Source organism: Oreochromis niloticus, linkage group LG7 (assembly GCF_001858045.2).
Source record: "Oreochromis niloticus isolate F11D_XX linkage group LG7, O_niloticus_UMD_NMBU, whole genome shotgun sequence".
Taxonomy (NCBI): domain Eukaryota; kingdom Metazoa; phylum Chordata; class Actinopteri; order Cichliformes; family Cichlidae; genus Oreochromis; species Oreochromis niloticus.
In genome coordinates, this window is record NC_031972.2 from 16,345,542 (window position 1) to 16,363,570 (window position 18,029).

Here is an 18,029-nt window from a genome sequence, read left to right on the forward strand (position 1 = left end):
CTTGTGATACAGATGAACTAAATAAACACATTTCTAAACTAGAAGGTTTTAGTGCTGTGAAAATTTCTTATTGTATACTTGTCACATTTGTCACAAGCTAAGTTCAGTTTCACTAACTTCGCCCAGGCCTGATTACTGCCAGACCTGTTGAATCAAAAAATCACTTAAATAGTAATTGTCTGACAAAGTGAAGTAGGCTAAATAATCTCAAAACCCAACACGTTATGTCACGACCTAAAGAAACTCAAGGACAGCTGAGAAAGTCATTCTCAGCCTGGAAAGGGGTACAAAGCCATTCAAAAATTGGATTTTGTATTGTCTCAAGTTATCTTTGTCTGATATTAAAATTTGTTTGATGATCTGAAATGTAAACCTGACAAATATGCAAAAAAACCCCTAACGAATCAGAAAGGGGGCAAATACCTTTTCACAGCAAGTATATACACCTTAAAATATATTTTCTCTAAATGCTGTTTGTTTATTACCATGTTATGGACTGTACTATATGATATTCTGCACAAATGATCATTACAGGGAAGATTCATACCTTATTCATAAGCCCCCACTTTAGGCAAACATGTATTATTCAGTGGGAACAGTTCCGTCTAAAAGTTTGATTTGTAGGCTTTTTGCATCTGTTCTGAAGTGAATATATAATGCTTGGAATGAGGTTGAGCACATTTCCGATAATATTTAGACTTGAGGTGCCCCAAAATCAATCTAGGATGTGGATGAACAGACACAAGCAATCCAGTCAGCTTAAAAATGGAAGAAATGTGACAAGTTCATCTAATATTTTTGCAATGAACTACCGAAACTACCACAAATTTATATGCAAGTGTATCAATGAAATTAGATGCTGTATGTGGGATAGTTATTAAAAATGTATGCACAGTTCCACCGTGCAATCAGTGCAAAGATTTGTGGAAGAGCCAAAAGAAGAAATTGCTGGTGAGTCAAGATGAGTGTGATTTTTTTTTTTTTTGTTATTATTTTTAATTTTTAAACCCTTAAAGTTACTGTAAATGTAAAAAAAAAAAAAAAAAAAAAAAAAAAAGGGGGGGGGGGGGGGGCGAATCGCGTAAAGTATTGATTTGAACAATTTCATTGTTTAAATTTCTTTTTAAACACATTTTCATTTTCCCCTTGAAATGTGTGTATTCAGTACATAGTACAACTTGTACAGTTGTATTTTGTTTGTCAATTAGCAAAACCTTTCTGTTTTATAATTACAGGATATTCTGACCAATGAGCAGTGTGTAATTTTACACATTTATTTCTTACAATTTACAAGCCCAAAGAAATGGACTGACAGCGTTTTTTCATGTACCAAAGGAGCCCTTCTTTATCATGTAGAAAAACTGAAATGAATTGCACTTTTTATTCTTATCTTAAGATATGTTAAGTGTGTAATTAAACTTCTTTACACTTACAGAAATGCAGACTTTCACTGGCCCATTTAAGTTTAAAGAGGGCTGTAGTTCAGTTCAGTTCGATTCCGTTTTATTTAATTTTATTTCTATAGCCCCAAATCACAGCATTTGTCTCACACACTTTATATTGTAAGGTAAGTGTGGGAAATCTCCCTTTTGACAGGAAAAAACCTCCAGCAGAACTGAGAAGTCTCAGAAGGGGCAGCCATCTGACGCGACCGGCTGGGAGTAAATATATATCTAACTAATGTATCTAATTTAATAAAACTTTAAAAGGAAAACTAAAAGAAAAGAGGGGAAAACAGAAGTGAGAGAGACAGAGCGAGAGTGAGAGGGTTGTGCTTTTATTTTGAAAAACGGTATAATTTCGTACTTCCCCCCTCCCGCTCGGACAGAGCTCTTTGTGGGAGCCGACGGTCCCGCACAGCTCTAGCCTTATTGCGGGTTTCTTCCACGGTAGCAGCGTAACGGGGCTCCGGCCTGATGTCCGAGCTGCCTCAGCTTCTGAAGCCTGTTTAAGAAATGTTTCACCAGAGTGCGGAGGAGGCGAGAGACACCGGCTTTAGTAAAACAGGTGGGTCTTTTGTTATTTTTCAGGGTGTTTGGTATATAACCAGTTAGCTGCCGCAGACTGCTAACTGAGCACCGACATGAGACATCGTTTCCCGTCCCCGCTCTGCTGACTCTTGCTGTGGAGAGGACCACCTAACTAAAGGTCGCCCTGGGGGGTTGGATTACATGTAATTTTATCTGACTGTATTACCGCCTTGGATTGATTTTTTAAGCTAATGAAATATTCTCAGTCCTGTTTAAATGCATTTTTGTCCACAGCTGAAGGCCAGGCGAGGTGTTCTGGGATTTTTAGCGCAAACAGTTTTTTGCTGATAAAACACTGAAGCTATAAACAGCAGATTAAAACACGGAGTTTTCCCATCAGCAGCCACAAAGCATGTGCCATGCAGTGGAAAACAGGAGAGCTCTGTTTTGTAACTCGATGTTTCTCGGATATTAAGTTTATAAGGAGCTGTTCTTCTTATTTTTATTACTACAGAGTCACAATATACATGTAAGAGCTCTTAGGATTTTATCGCGTTGCTGTAGTCCTTTCTAGTCGATTCAAATATAACTATTGACATTGGCAGGCTAGGCACATAAATGTGGTTACAATGATTAATTTATAAGATCAGGATATGTCTTTATAAAGTAGTTTTAAATGGTTTATGTCTCAGACCTCTCAATACTGTGAACATGTGTGAGAGCATGACATCACTGGTGTACATTCTTTGTGAGTCAGCAGTAGTTAGACCATGTCCTCTCCATCCCTTGATTTGATGCCCCAGGGCTGGGCAGATGGGCTGAGATCAGAAGCTGTGATAATTCTGCTTTGTACAAATGGGCTGTGAAGAACGATCTCAAGTTTTTGGCCTGAATTTCTTTTACGAAAGTTTCACACGTTTTCTTTTCCGAGTTCTAGGCAAGAGTTTTGTGGTCAAGGACCTCTTTATAAAGTGTGAGTGAGTCCATCAGTGGATTGTGACTTTAGAAAACACTGTCACTGCTGATATGTAGTGCTGATGTAGACTGGAAACTCAACTGCCCCATAACAGCCTAATGTAGACTTTTATCAGGATTTACTAAATATTAGCTAAAATGAAAAATAATAACAGGAAACTAATCAATGTCTTTGACTTGCTGGCTCCAGATCACATAGTTGTGGAGTTATTACCACATAGTGCTGGGAAGTGCTGGAAAAATTGTTAAGTGCAGTGATCCTCCTTTGAAAAGCTAGAATCGGACCGAGGTAGGATTAGTCTTTTCATATTTGATTTCTCACCTCATTATCTTCAAATGATTCATTATTTGGACCACACAGTGTCAAAATATGGTGAAAAAAGCTGATTCTTGTCGCTTAAAATTGATATCCAACTCCAGCACATTTGGAGCAACAAGCCTGGACTGGATGCTGTTGACACAACCCTGAGATCTGGGTGTAATACAACTGTGAACTGGTGAAAGGATCCAAAACGTGCTGTTCCTTAGTCATCTCTGCTGTATCGTGCGTGATAACAGGGTGTAGAAGACATTAGTAAAGTGATGCTCTCTGTTGCTTTGGAGGTCCTATAAATGTTTGCAGCACTTAGATGGAAATTTGTGAAGTAGTTGCCAAGGGAATATTGAGAGATGTTTCAAACACAGAGGAGTTTATAGCGTGTGTCAATCTAAGTGAATGTAATAAAACTTCCTGCCTGCAATAAGTGCTGGCAGCACGTATCTGTCCGTCTTTCTGTCCACGTGTGTACAGTTGCAAGAAAAAAGTGCTGACCTTTCAGAATTAGCCAGAATTAATCAGTTGTGATGTGGTCTTAAGCTAAGTTACGCTAATAGGCCGTCATAATCTTAACTGGAAAGACAGAGTCATGAGTGAGATGACATTACTGTGCAAGTGTTGAACCACACCTCATTTCTTTAGGGGTGGCTTCTAATAATCTTGAAAGTCAATATTTGGTATGACTACCTTTATTCTTCAACACTGCCTGAACTCTCATAGGTAACTGTCTTGTAATTTCTCTAATTAGTCTTCGGGAATAGTTCTTCCTGAATTAAAAGCTCTTCTAGGATGTTGGCTGGTATTGCATCGTGGATCAAAATCTAGGGGCACTTTTGTGCTTTCATAATTCCATCAGTTTTGATAAGATTCCCAACACCCCTTGCTGAAATGCAACCCCAAACCATGACTGAGCCTCCACCGTGTTTTGGCTTTAGATACTCCTAGTTGTACCTCTCTCCTGACCTCCTCCTTACATGCCTATGACACTTTGACCCCAAAGCTTCAAATTCGTCACTCCATAAGACCAGCTGTCACTGATTTTTAGCTGAGCTCATATCTAATACCTCAGCTTTTTCTCAGTTTCCCTTCCTTAAAAATGGCTTCTTGACAGCCTCAGGTCCTCAGGCACGTCTTTGCTGGATTTTTTTCATTTTTTATATACTGCAAAATTATTTTTATGCCTGAAACTTCTTCTTTTGCCCTCTACTTGTGCAGTTTCTTCATGCTGAGGTATGCCAAGTTTTTAGCTAATGGCTATTTGGCAATCAACTTGGAGCAAAAATAGTAACGAACCGTTGAAAGATACAATTTAAAATTAGTTTGTTGCTAAGCTGTCTGCTATGTGTAGACACAACACTCGTTCATCCCTTGAGTTAGGTGTCTTGTTTATGCTTGAGTGAGTCATAGGTCAGTGTTAAGTGAAGTAAATAAACAAATAAACGAAAATAATTTCTCCCAAAATACTCGGATACTTGGACTGAACTGAAAATTAATCAAAAAGCAGCCAGTTACTTAAGAAAAATGTTTTGAAAAATCTTCAGAAAGCTTGAGAATTGTTACTCATGACCACTTTAAACAGATACAATAAAGACTGGCTCCTTGGAAGCAAAATTTAAAGAAATTAGTGGTGGCTTAAGACATGGGCTGATCTTTATTTTGTTTGTATGTTTTGAATCAGTGTTCTGTTGTATGACCCAACCTTTCATAATCTTCAGCTCGTAGACTGCTGAATTAAACACTGAATTCAATTCAGTGTTTTCGATTGGAAAGTCTTCTGAACTTGCAAAACAGTTCCAACCCATAATGCTACCTCCACCCTGCTTCAAGGTTTGGATTAACAGGCATTTGTAATCAAATATAATATTCTACAAAGACGTCCTTCCAACATACTCCTCTCTGATGACTGTTGTATAGTTGTGGCAGACTTGTGATATGCTAGCTTTGCTGCATTATTTTTTAAGTTCTATTTGAAGGTTTTTGACAGCTCTCACTGTATTTGGCATTGCATGTGCATTACCATCCATTTTGGGTGATAGTAGTGTATTATATCCTTGCAAATGCCAGTAAAAAAAACAAGGAATTTTATATTTTAAGGCATAAAGTATCTAATTTTTTAATTACTATTTGAATATTCAAAAATCATATGAGTTTTTAAATATCCAGCCTAGTTGAGTTGAGCTTTTAGCCTTAGTATACAGTGCCCTTTTCCCTCAAAGCATGTTGTTTATCTTTGCCAACAAGTTCAACTTTGTCCCTTCTGTCTACTAAAAGTTTCTCCCAAAGGTGTTGTGTGCACATTCAGTGGGCTTCGAAGCACATTGGAGACATGCTGTCCATCGTTAACACCATCTTATTCAGTGTTTTCTCATCATGGACACATAACAAAGATTATAGCACGTTTTTCTTTTTCCTTTTCTTTTTTGTTACCATTTGGGTTTTTTCTCATCTCTTTCACGATTGCGTGCTGTGCTCTGATCTTTGCACTACGCACACTCTTGTCCTGCGCTGCCTGTATGTGTACATTGATGATGACCATACGTCCTTAGAAAGTCCTTCAGTTCTTTATTTTTTTGAGGTCTTTGGAAAGTTGTTGGTATTAAAGTATGCCTACCACCAAAAATCTATCCTGAGAAGCAGTAGGGAGTGGCACCCGTACAAACCTATACTTCAGGTCCTTCAGGTCCTCAATTGGAACATTTCCAAGTAGCATTTGAAGAAATTGTTAGCATCGTGTTCACTCACTATAAATGTTATTACAACTGTCGTTGTTTTTTTTAGTTTTTTTTTTAGTTTAGTCAGATTATGTCTATTATTGTGACTGTATGAAAATCAGATCACATTTAATGAGTAATCAAATACGGTAACTCCAAAGGGTTCACAAACTTATTTTTGCAACTTCGTTAATGGTAAGCAACGCCCCATTTTTTGTGTCAGTGACTGAAAAAGGCATTAATAGCTAATCTTAAGGCCCCTTTTGGCAGTCACATTCAGGTACTGCGACTTCTTCCTGTGGGGTTTTAAGTTTAAGCCCCACAGGAAGAGGGTTGGTTTTTTTTTCCTCACTAGAGTTATTCATTTAGTTTTCTGAGATTAGCTGTCAGATATTACTTAAAGCTACTTGGGGTTACTTGGGGTTATTTTAAAGGAAAGTCCATTATATACTGCAAAAGAGGCATGTCCGTTTGTTTTTGTGACAAACCAAATGGACACTAGTGTCCTTGAGGGAAATTATATCTGGCTCTGTAATGCACTGGCTGTTGCGGTGGTCAGGGTCACCTGCACTTCGCCTGCACAAAGGCATCTCTGTTTGAGAACGAAATTCAGGAGAAATGTACTGCGGTAACATAGCAAACAAGAAACCTAGAACACAGTCACTATATTATCCTGTCTTGACCTTTTTTATTTTACACCAGGGATAGTGACAGGAAGTTCTTCAGTTCCTCAGAAAAGTCCTTGGTTGAAATTATTAGAGGGATGATTCTGGAAAAGTGTAGTGTGGTTCAGAGATAAGGTAAGCTGCTTGCAGACTGGTGTTTATTTTCCTGTGCCAGGATGAAGTGAAACAAACCTCGGATGTTCTTTTGAATTAAAGATATTAGTGGCACATTGTGACCTCACCGGATCATCCATTATTATTGTTAAGGTTATTTCAGAGCCTGGCGTGAAATTCTTGGAAGATCTTGGCAATTAGTTTATGTTACATAGAACTTAGAGTTTATATGAGCTTATTGCGGCAAACTTGGGATCTAAACGACACACCAATGACTTCAAGACATGAAAGTGAAAATATGCAGCAGTTTCACTGTATTGCAAGACCAGAATTTCCATCTGTCACATTTTAAAGTTAAGCATGTCAAATGCTCTTGTCATGAATCTGTTGTGGTACAGGGAAGTGTATACTGCATTGGAGTCAAAGATAGCCTGTTGTGGAATAATACCATCTGACTGGTTACAATTAAGGGTATTGTGGCAGCTGTTGGGGTCTCAGTGTGCTGTAATTTCTGTGTTGAAGCAAAGCAGAGGCCTAACGAAGGAGGCCCACAGCGACTCCACTGCCATTCTGGTTTGAACTGGATAAAAAACAATGCTTTTTTGTGAGGACTTGCGCAGCTATCTTCTTTCATAAGGTAGGGGGTGGTGGAACAAACAGGGAGATGCAGTGTTTGTTGTTTTTGATTCTTCCCTGCTGTTATAAGAAGAAAAATAAGTAGTGCTATTACAGTTGATTTGTTTTCTCTTCTACTATCAGATTTGTGTCCACATGAAACTATATTCTGTGTAGGAGCTTTTTCTTGGGTTAATATCATCCTTTGAAACATATTGAATTATGAAAAAAAAGCTGCTTGACTGCTCTAATTTTTATTGTTCACTCTGTTGTTGTTTACTGTGTGAAGAAGATGCCTGATTGTGGTTTTTACACACATACTCAAGCCTCAGGAGTTTTTCACTCCTGGGTTGTGTTTTCGTGTGATCAGCAGCAACTTTGTGTTCTATGATGGGTTTAGCTTTCATTTTTGTCAGGAGAATTTTCAAGTTGTTTTTCTTGATTTTAGTTTAAGTATTCCTGCTCGTTTGGATCATTCACTTTTTCTGGCAAAACAGTCATGAAATATGTTTAAGATGTTTTTGCAGGATTTTATATAGCTTCTAGGGAAAATACATTCCTTCATGGACCTTTCTGTCAGGAGGAGCATGTTAAAACATATTCATTCTGAGAAAGGGCTTTGTAGCAGTACAGTCTGTATGAACATGCCCGCTTCGGGGTCTGTGCTGCTATTGCCTCTGCAATGTGCTGTGTCCCATGCGAGACGCTCAGGAGGCCTTTTGTGTAATTGTAGGACAAATAGCTATCATAACTGTCGTGTTTTGTGTGTTTCTAGTCTGGTAACCTCCACTTCTTTGCTCATAGGTGCTTGTTGGGCTACATCAGGATAATAGGCAAATTTTAGATTAGTGTTACTTGTATGTGTGGAATTTATTCATTTGCTGTATGACTTTTTTAAATATTCGCATCAATATTGACATGCAGTAAGAGTTGGAGGGCAAAACTAGAGCAGGCTTTCTTCTATTTTTGCAGTGTAAAAAGAAAGGATTGTGTTTATCCTGCTCTATGAAATGGTGATGTTATTATGGTATCCATTTAGTCCTAATTTTAGTGCAAAGAGTGCTGTGATATTCTCAAAGACTCTGTGGCAAGAGGTTTGATTTCTGTTGGGAATATGGGTTTCCACTGTATAGAGGGTTTAATAATTTGAATCATATTTCATGCAAAAAACCATCCAAACATTTGCTTCTCCAGTGCACCATCAGACTCTCTCTGTTTTATGTATTTGTAAACTGACTTTGTCATGGTTTTGGAGTGTAATTTGTAAATGTATCCTTTCAGGAAACCGTAGTGGACATTTTTTTAACTATTTCATGGCATTTTAGAGATAATAAAGGAGGAAATAATTAGAGGATTAATTCCTAATGAAAACAATGGTTGGCATATATCCCAGAAACTGGCATAGAAGCTGTCAAAGAAAAACAGAGCTATTCAGCTGGATTTCATAAGAAAAAACTTAAAATATTCACGCTTTAGAAATCAGAGCCAGGGAATTATTTTTATATATTTTATTTGTTTATATCAAATAATAAATTAATATGACCTAGTTTGAGGTCTAGGTCAGCTGCCAACAGGCAGGAATAATATTTTGAGTGTAATTTATGCCAAGTTTTGCCCCAAAGCATTAAGGTTTTCAAAACACAGTTTAACCTAACATGTATTGAACTAATCCTCTGTTGTCTCTGCTTTTTTTAGATAAACCATCATGATTCCCGTCACAGAGCTCCGGTACTTTGCTGACACCCAGCCAGCGTACCGCATCCTGAAGCCATGGTGGGACGTTTTCACCGACTACATCTCGATCGTCATGCTGATGATTGCGGTGTTCGGCGGGACGCTGCAGGTCACACAGGACAAGATGATCTGCCTGCCTTGCAAGTGGGTCGTTAATGACTCGTGCGAGGTCATGCCCATGCCGAATCTGACCACTCACTACTCACCGGAACCCAAAGGCATTCAGTATGACCTCGACCGACATCAGTATAACTATGTAGACGCAGTCTGCTATGAGAAAAAACTACACTGGTTTGCCAAGTATTTCCCCTATCTGGTGCTACTCCACACTCTAATCTTCCTGGCCTGCAGTAACTTCTGGTTTAAGTTCCCCCGCACGAGCTCTAAAGTGGAGCATTTTGTCTCCATCCTCCTCAAGTGCTTCGACTCCCCATGGACAACCAGAGCTTTGTCTGAGACCGTGGTGGAGGAGAGCGACCCCAAGCCTGTGGGGAAAATGAATGGTTCGATGGACAAAAAGACCTCAAGCGTGAGCGAGGATGTTGAGGCCAGTGTGCCCATGCTCCAACGAACAAAGTCCAGAATTGAACAAGGAATTGTTGATCGCTCTGAAACTGGAGTTTTAGATAAAAAGGAAGGGGAGCAGGCCAAGGCCCTTTTTGAAAAGGTTAAGAAGTTCAGAATACATGTAGAGGAGGGTGATATAGTGTACCGCCTTTATATACGTCAGACCATTATCAAGGTAATAAAGTTTATACTGATAATTGGCTACACAGCCCACTATGTAAAACACATCAGCTTCAATGTGCTGTGCACAGAGAATATTCAGAATCTAACCGGGTACAGCTCGTTCCATTGCGCTCATCCATTAGCAACTCTTTTCAGGATTTTGGCCTGTTTCTACATCTCCCTGGTGGTGGTTTATGGACTCATCTGCATGTACACTCTTTGTTGGATGCTCAGCCGCTCCCTGAAACGATACTCCTTTGAAGCGATCCGCGAGGAAAGCAGTTACAGCGACATCCCAGATGTAAAGAACGACTTTGCCTTCATGCTACACATGATAGATCAGTATGACCCTCTTTACTCCAAGCGCTTCGCTGTGTTTCTGTCAGAGGTGAGTGAAAACAAGCTGAGGCAACTCAACCTGAACAATGAGTGGACACTGGAGAAGCTGCGGCAGCGTATCACCAAGAACTCCCAGGAGAAGCTGGAGCTGCACCTCTTCATGCTCAGTGGGATTCCAGACACGGTGTTTGATCTGATTGAACTAGAGGTGCTCAAGCTGGAACTTATTCCAGATGTTACTATCCCTCCAATCATCGCCCAGCTTTCCAACCTAAAAGAAATGTGGCTCTATCACACCCCAGCTAAGATTGAGGCTCCAGCTCTGGCCTTCCTACGAGAGAATCTGAAGTCCCTTCACATTAAGTTCACTGATATCAAGGAGATCCCGTTGTGGATCTACAGCCTGAAGAATCTCAGAGAGCTGCATCTAACCGGGAACCTGAGTGCTGAGAATAATCGTTACATTGTCATCGATGGGCTCCGAGAGCTCAAAAGTCTCAAAGTACTACGGCTTAAGAGCAACCTCACTAAGCTTCCCCAGGTGGTAACGGATGTGGGTGTGCACCTTCAGAAGCTGTCCATCAACAATGAGGGAACCAAACTAATGGTGCTCAACAGCCTGAAGAAAATGGTCAACCTGACTGAGCTGGAGCTCATTCGTTGCGATCTCGAACGTATTCCGCACTCCATCTTTAGCTTGCACAACCTGCAGGAGATCGACCTGAAGGACAACAATCTGAAGACGATAGAGGAGATCATCAGCTTCCAGCACCTGCACCGCCTCGTGTGCCTGAAGCTCTGGTACAACCAGATTGCCTATATCCCCATTCAGATTGGAACACTCACCAACTTGGAAAGGCTCTATTTGAATAGGAACAAGATAGAGAGGATCCCCAGCCAGCTTTTCTTCTGCCGCAAGTTGCGCTTCTTAGACCTAAGCCACAACAATCTGACCAGCATCCACCCAGATGTGGGTTTCCTCCAGAACCTGCAGTATTTTGCTGTGACCGCAAACAGGGTGAGTAGCGAAAAATTTCTTAAATTATTCATTTTAGTAAAAGTTCTCAAGTTCTGTCATTCTGTAGTCATGTTTCCACCCCTTTATCTTTCTCATAGATGACAGTAAGGTTAACTTAAAAACCTGATAAGTTGTTGACGAAGGTCAGCCATTATAAATACCTAGATGTTCCTGGTGTAGAATTATGACTTTGAAGATAACAGTAGGACTGTAGTGCTTCCCATACAAAGACTTTGCTTAGGTGGGCCACCCAGGTATATTGACAGCTGTCCAAGTCTTTGTCTAAGGGCGCTTTTATAGTTTGTTTACGCTGGTCCAAATTAGTTGATGAATTTGTAAACTTGTAGCTTTTTCCTGTGGTTTGGCTTCTTTTCACACTCAAAAAAATCCAAGTGAACTCCAAGCGAACCAAAATGTGTCATTGCTATGTATTTATTACAAAGCGTATATGGTATTATTTGTATAATGTGTGGCTTTTCTCCACAAATCTAGCCTCCCTCACTGTGTTAAGGTGGCAGATTATCATTAACTTGGTTATTTTTCATTAACATGTTCAATCATGCTAAAAATTCACAGTTGGATTGGAGCCTGTGGTTTCTGGTGAAGGAGATCATTTAAGCCATAACTCAGTTATTTGCTTTGGGGCATTTCATTCACATTCGTTCACTGTGAGAATTTAAAGAAACACTTGGTGAATTCTCCTGATAGTACTGTTTTGAACACTGAGCATGCATACAGCATCATGTGTTTTTCAGTAAAGGTTATTATTACTGCTGTTTTACTAGACTTTCTACTGCGCTTGCATGCTGAAAATAGCTTCCAGCAGGTTTGTGTGCGGTTACAAATAGCTCCATTAAATGGGGTCCTTTTGATGTTTTGGGCTCCCGGGGCCTCTTTTCCTTAAAATCCTCTTTAAACTTCCAGCACATTATCTATCCAAATAAAAAAAAAAAGGTTTTTAATGTTTAGAAGTTTTTAACAGAGTGTGACTGCATTGTTGTTTTCAAACAGAGGTTCATGGTACACAAAGCAAACTCAAGTCCTAAATTTGTTCAAACCTTTAAGTCTTTAGCAGACGTGCACAAATTGTGAAATTCTTTGCCTGTGTCACGTTCTGGTGGTTAGATTGCAAACCCACTGTTATTTTATTGTTCTAAATATCAAATTTGAGTGAGATTAAATTCCAGTTGTACAGTTTTACATATTATTATGTGTTTGCTCCATAGTGTAAGTTGCTGAGTCAGAATGGAGACTAGTCTCTTTATGGTGTTGTGTCAGGAAGGGCATCCTGCGTAAAATTCATAATCGGATGTAAAATTGTTCTGTCAACCCGTAGCTTTATTGTTGAGTGCAAAACTCGTGGGACGTGGGAATGTTTTTTTAGCTAAGCTTTGAAAGACCTGGTTGCATACATTGATTGGTCAAATGTAGTATCGTTTTAAAAAATCCGATAAGACTTGAATAAAACATCAGCTGTGTAAACATCAGCTGTCCTCTGCCCGGTTGATCCCGAGTAAAAGGACAAGTTTCTTTGTTAATAGCTCGCACTCCAGCTACCTAAACTAAGCTGGTTAAAAATGCACACAGTAGTTATATTTAGTAGAATTGTTTAATAAGGCTTTAACAAAAGATTACAAGTAATCTAAAATGATGCTTAGATTCTTTTTACTGGTGTGATACGCAACTCTCAGAGCCGGCATCCAAGAACAGCTGAAATTAACCAAACCTGGCAAAACATTTGAACCAATCAAATCAGATTTAAGAGAGTAAGAGATTCTGTGTCAATCGCCTTTACAGATGCTTTATTTTATGGTTATCATAAATAAAATAACCCTGCTGTTTAGAAGTCTTTTATCTCATCATTAACCGTCTTTAAGTTGCTATAGTAAATGTTGTAGCTCATAGCAGTCACCAAAGCTGATACTGGCCTACACAGTGTTTACCCATATATAACTGCAGGCTTAGATTTAACCTACTTTTGGTTTTGTTCCTGTGATCCTGCCTGTTTGTCGTGTTTTTAATTGGTTAGCATCTGAAATTAATGTGATCTATAACTGAGCTGCTTATTATGTGAAACATCTTTTGCTTAGTAACTGCTTCAGCAGGCCGGGGTAACTGCAACCTCCTCCTTTCCTCTCCATTTCAGATTGAGACGTTGCCCCCAGAGCTCTTCCAGTGTAAGAAACTTCGTACTCTGAATCTGGGGAACAACTGCTTGCAGACTCTGCCGTCACGTTTTGGGGAACTGACGGGGTTGACTCAGCTGGAGCTGCGAGGGAACCGTCTGGAGTGTCTTCCGGTAGAGCTCGGCGAGTGCCGGCTGTTGAAGAAGAGCAGCCTGGTGGTGGAGGAGGACCTGTTCAACACGCTTCCCACAGAAGTGAAAGAGCAGCTGTGGAGGGCCGATAAGGAGCAAGCCTGAGCCGAACCACTGTGGACAGCTGCAGACGAGAGAAGTTTGATCAGAGAACGAAGAAGCATTGAAATTTTGTGAAACTTTGAAGGAGATGCAGCAGTTCTGGCCCAACAGGCACAGGAAAGTGATGGTTTTTGGTATAGTCTCACGCCTGCCAGTGGAATAATCTCATAACCTAGCTTGGTGATGAAAGGTGGTTTGGTATTGTGGCCTTTCATTGTTTCATCCAGGTGATGTTGAGTATGCATGCCACAATAGGAACTGTCCAAAGCAAACCCGTTTATTTAAACTTTGCACGATTCAACCTCGCCAGTGATCTACATGTGCTGATTATCACTACTTTACTATCAACAGGAAATATGCACAGAAGAGTGTTAGCCTGACGTTCTCTGGCCTCGAGACTGAAAATCACTTTTGAGTTTTATACGGTTATATCTGCAGATGAGGTGCAGCGTGCCTCACTGTGCTAGCAGATGTAATTGAACGAATTACAGCGCAACTGATAGCCGATGTGTTGAGGCATGAAGCTTCGCCGTGTTGTTTTTCCTTCTGGCTCTCTTTATGCTCGACTTGCTCAGAGGCATCTTTTTACGTAGACAAAATGACTTGATGAAGATTAGCAAATCATCTCACGGGTGATCTCACAGCTTAGGCCTTAGCTCGGAAGACGGACTTCAAAGAAACAAAGCTGTCAAATATTCAGTGGAAACAAATGGGAACACACTCTACAGTTCACTGTCTAAATACCCTGCAGTTGTTAAACTATAACATCAGTCTGTGATGCAGGCTGTTTGTTAACTGCATGGGAAGTTATGGTGGACAAATTCATCTTTTTTCTTTGAATCTTTTTGTTTCTACGAGCATTATATTTTTTTGAGTGTATTACTTTATCAGATTTAATATGACACCTTGTAATGTGTTGGGAAAAGGCAAAGAATTTATTCTGGTGTACTTTTAAATTGTACCGTACATTAGCATCATGTTTGGGCCTGTGAGAAGGGCTGTTTTATGGTGAATAATGGAATGTAATGTTATGCACAGTAGACATGTAGTTTTTTGGGGGTTTTTCCCATTTATTTTTTAAAAAATTGTCAAAGCTTTACCCATATTATTGTTATTTTTATTTGTTATGTTTTAATTACAGTGTAATTACATGGTTAGCTGTCCTTGCATTACAAGTCATCGCAGATTTCTTTTTGTTTTGTTTTTTTTAATTAAAATATATGGAGCTTAGACACTGCTAATCACACATCGACTAAATAATGAACAAGAATGAAGGTACTTTTTTCTTCTTTTCTTTCTTCTTTTATTTAACGCGCCATATGATTTATGAAGCTTTAGTCAAGCTTTACATGTGTGGGACTCCCAAACGAAATGAACTTTAGATGTGAAAATGGAAAATTTAGATACTTCCTGTTTGAGAAGAGTTGAGTCAAGCTTCAAGAGCAGACACTTTTATGTAATCTGTTTATCTAAGTGACAGATGAGGACAAACAGGAAATGGAAGAGTGGAGAAACATTTAGATCAAACAACAGAAGGGAAACATTTGCAGAGAGAGAGAGAGAGAAAATGAACATGCAATATGTGATTCCCAGCATCTATGGACCAAATTAATGTAACATGCGTGGTTTGCTTGAAACACTTTTCTTATTAAGGCCTTTGGATTTAATAGCATCATTTGGACTAATTCTGCCATGTTTACCCCAGCCAAGCATCTCTTGCAGCTAATATGGCCTTAGATTTTACAAGCTTTATACCCCGGGAATGATTGCAAACATCACAATCTTGGCTTGTTTTTTATTTCTTGTGCTGTAAAATGTATAGCTGAAATATTTAATGTGTTTGTTTCACGTGTATCGTATTCTTCCTACCTGCTGTTTTTCTCTTTTGATTCAAGCTTTTTAAAGGAAGGTTAACTCTAATGATACAATTATACCTTTGTTCACGGTATATTTTGTTTACTGAGGCCTTGACTGAATCCAAATGTCCTTGTAGGGGAAACTAGTAAAGCGCTCCCACACGGTCTTAAAAGGCACAAATAGGAGCCTTAGCTTTGGGTGAGCTGACGGGCGACTAGTGCTAACGTTGCAAGCAGAGATTGTTGATGGAAGCAAAAAGCGAACGATGCCAGAGAAAGCGAGTCATTCAAAGGAAATCTCAGCTTTTCTGGAAAGGATTGAATGCTTAAATTGAATTGCTTGCATCATGCAGGATAAACGTGAGCTGTGCCAGGTATGCAGATAGGGACTGTTGACCTGCTGGCCTGCCAAACAATCCACAAAAATAGGCAAGTAAATAATGTAGTAACATAGATATGTATATGATGTTGGGCTATAACTGACAGTTTACTCTGAGTTAGCGCATCTAGTCTGATTATTGATTATTATTATTTTTTAAAAACAATGTGTCGTGTTGTTCTTCGTTGTTGCCAGTACATAGCATTCCTATTATTGCTAATTAAGGTTTTTATTTCAGGAAAGTATCACTTTCAAAGCACTAATACCTGGCCTTAGTCACCTTTAGGTTGTCTGTAAAGATTTCTGTTTGCACACAGCACTTAAGCAGTGTACAGTGGTACTAATGGCAGACAGGGCCCGACCGATATCGATACCGATATTTGGTGACTTAAAAAGCCAATACTCCGATATTTTTCTTTTCTCTTTCAAACACACTAAACATAAACAGATTATCCTAATGTATTTAATGTGTCATTATTTATTCACCTACGCTCTGCTTGGATCAGGCGGCTGTTGTGTTTGCGTCGTTCCAAACGCGCCTTGACGAAAGGGAAGTTGTAGACTGCCCTCTGGTGGACAATCTATGCAGCATCAACACTCATGACATGGTTGAAGGATGTTTCTCCTGTCTCTCTCTCTTTTTTTTTTTAATTTTCATTTATCAACAACATTGTTGTAAATACCAATACCGATAGATTGGCAAATAGCTAATATCGGGCAATAATATTGTTGCGTTCTAATGGCAGACTTTAAATTTACAAAGCACTGGTTGCTTGATTTGAGCCCAAGGATAACAACTGTATGTACATTTTTTGTTATTAAATTTTAGCCTTAACATGTGGGTCACATCATTAGTTCTGGAAGTTCAGACATATATAAAAACCTAAATTATTTCCTAGTAGAGCCTGTAAAGTCAGTATAACTCGCGAAGATGGATGGTGCCATAACGATCATTCTTAGAGTATTGTTGGGAACTCATTCCCTGTCACACTACTTTGCCAAAATTCCCATGAGTATGTTTTTATCTGGGTGTTTGTTTGTTTTTCGTGCATATGTTTGGACACATACGCACAAATATTATGGTGACGAGTTGCCTTGGTCATTTTTGTCGTGTCCTTCAGAGCCGTGACTCGGCTGTACAGTCCTTCACCGTCACTTCCCTCTGACTCATGCGTCTAATTTTCAGCCCACTCCCTTTTCTGTTAGTGAATCAGGTGAAGGTCCGAGGAAAAGGTCAGTCAGACATTCCCACAAAACCAAAAGGAGGAAGTTTTGATGACTCATACGTGCTCCTTGGTTACATGAAAACTCTAGCAGTTTCAGATACAGTCTCAGCACATTTTCACCCAAACACATTAAGTCAGTGCGTATAAAAGCTTTTCTTGTTTTTGTTCTTCTTCTTTTTTGTTATTTTCCAGCTTTTCCCTATTCCTTTTGTGTTTTTCTAAATTATGTATCACTTAAGCAGTGTTTGTGTGAAGCAGTGTGACTGGTCAGTTTTTTTCTTGCTCATAATCATCATTCATATTGCTGCTGGTTTCCCTTTGGACACTGCTGTTTTTGAATAAACAAAACAGGGCAGAAACGACTCTCGACAATCTTGACTTACTGTAAATGGAGGTGAGCTCACCCTCCAGTGTGGGCATTGTGTACAGCACCACATCATCTGTTAATATTTCCCAAGAGTGTACATTTCCAGACGGTTTCATTTCCTTTTCATTGCCCTAGATTCTTAAACTACCATGGTTGCATTATATTCACATCTGCCTGTGTATGGAACATAAATCATGATTGTATCTGCGCTGTACAATTCATCTCTGTATTCTGATGCCTGTAGATCAGGGAAAACGGTTCATTTCCATCCATTTCATTTGAAAGCATGTGTGCATTGATACTGGAAGGAACGCTTTTAAACCTGAGCAACGTTAAATGTAAACTAAAAGTTGGATGGACGGACTTGTTTCACTCAGCACTGTCTGTATCACAAGGCCTTTTACTAATTGTTGCCAAGTGGACTGAACACTGGCTTTTTAAGTGGGACGTCTGTAACAATGGACAACTGAACTCTGCCTAATGTTCAGGCTCTCCTTTTGTACCATTACAACATATGACAATAAAATTCAAGTTAAAATTCTGCTTCTTGAGTGCGTGGATGATTGTTGCTCAAGTCCTGAGCGCCATGTTTGTTA

At 39.4% G+C, this 18,029-nt stretch overlaps 1 protein-coding gene across 1 annotated transcript; it reads left to right on the top strand.

Annotated features, from left to right (window-relative positions):
- The first annotated feature begins 1,824 nt into the window (after positions 1 to 1,824).
- lrrc8aa (leucine rich repeat containing 8 VRAC subunit Aa) lies at positions 1,825 to 17,974 on the top strand. The gene is made up of 3 exons (XM_003451455.5): positions 1,825 to 2,007; positions 9,062 to 11,186; positions 13,333 to 17,974. Exons 2-3 carry the CDS (start codon positions 9,072 to 9,074, stop codon positions 13,606 to 13,608), a joined length of 2,391 nt encoding a protein of 796 aa, XP_003451503.1. The 5' UTR covers positions 1,825 to 2,007; positions 9,062 to 9,071; the 3' UTR covers positions 13,609 to 17,974.
- Positions 17,975 to 18,029: the final 55 nt, after the last annotated feature.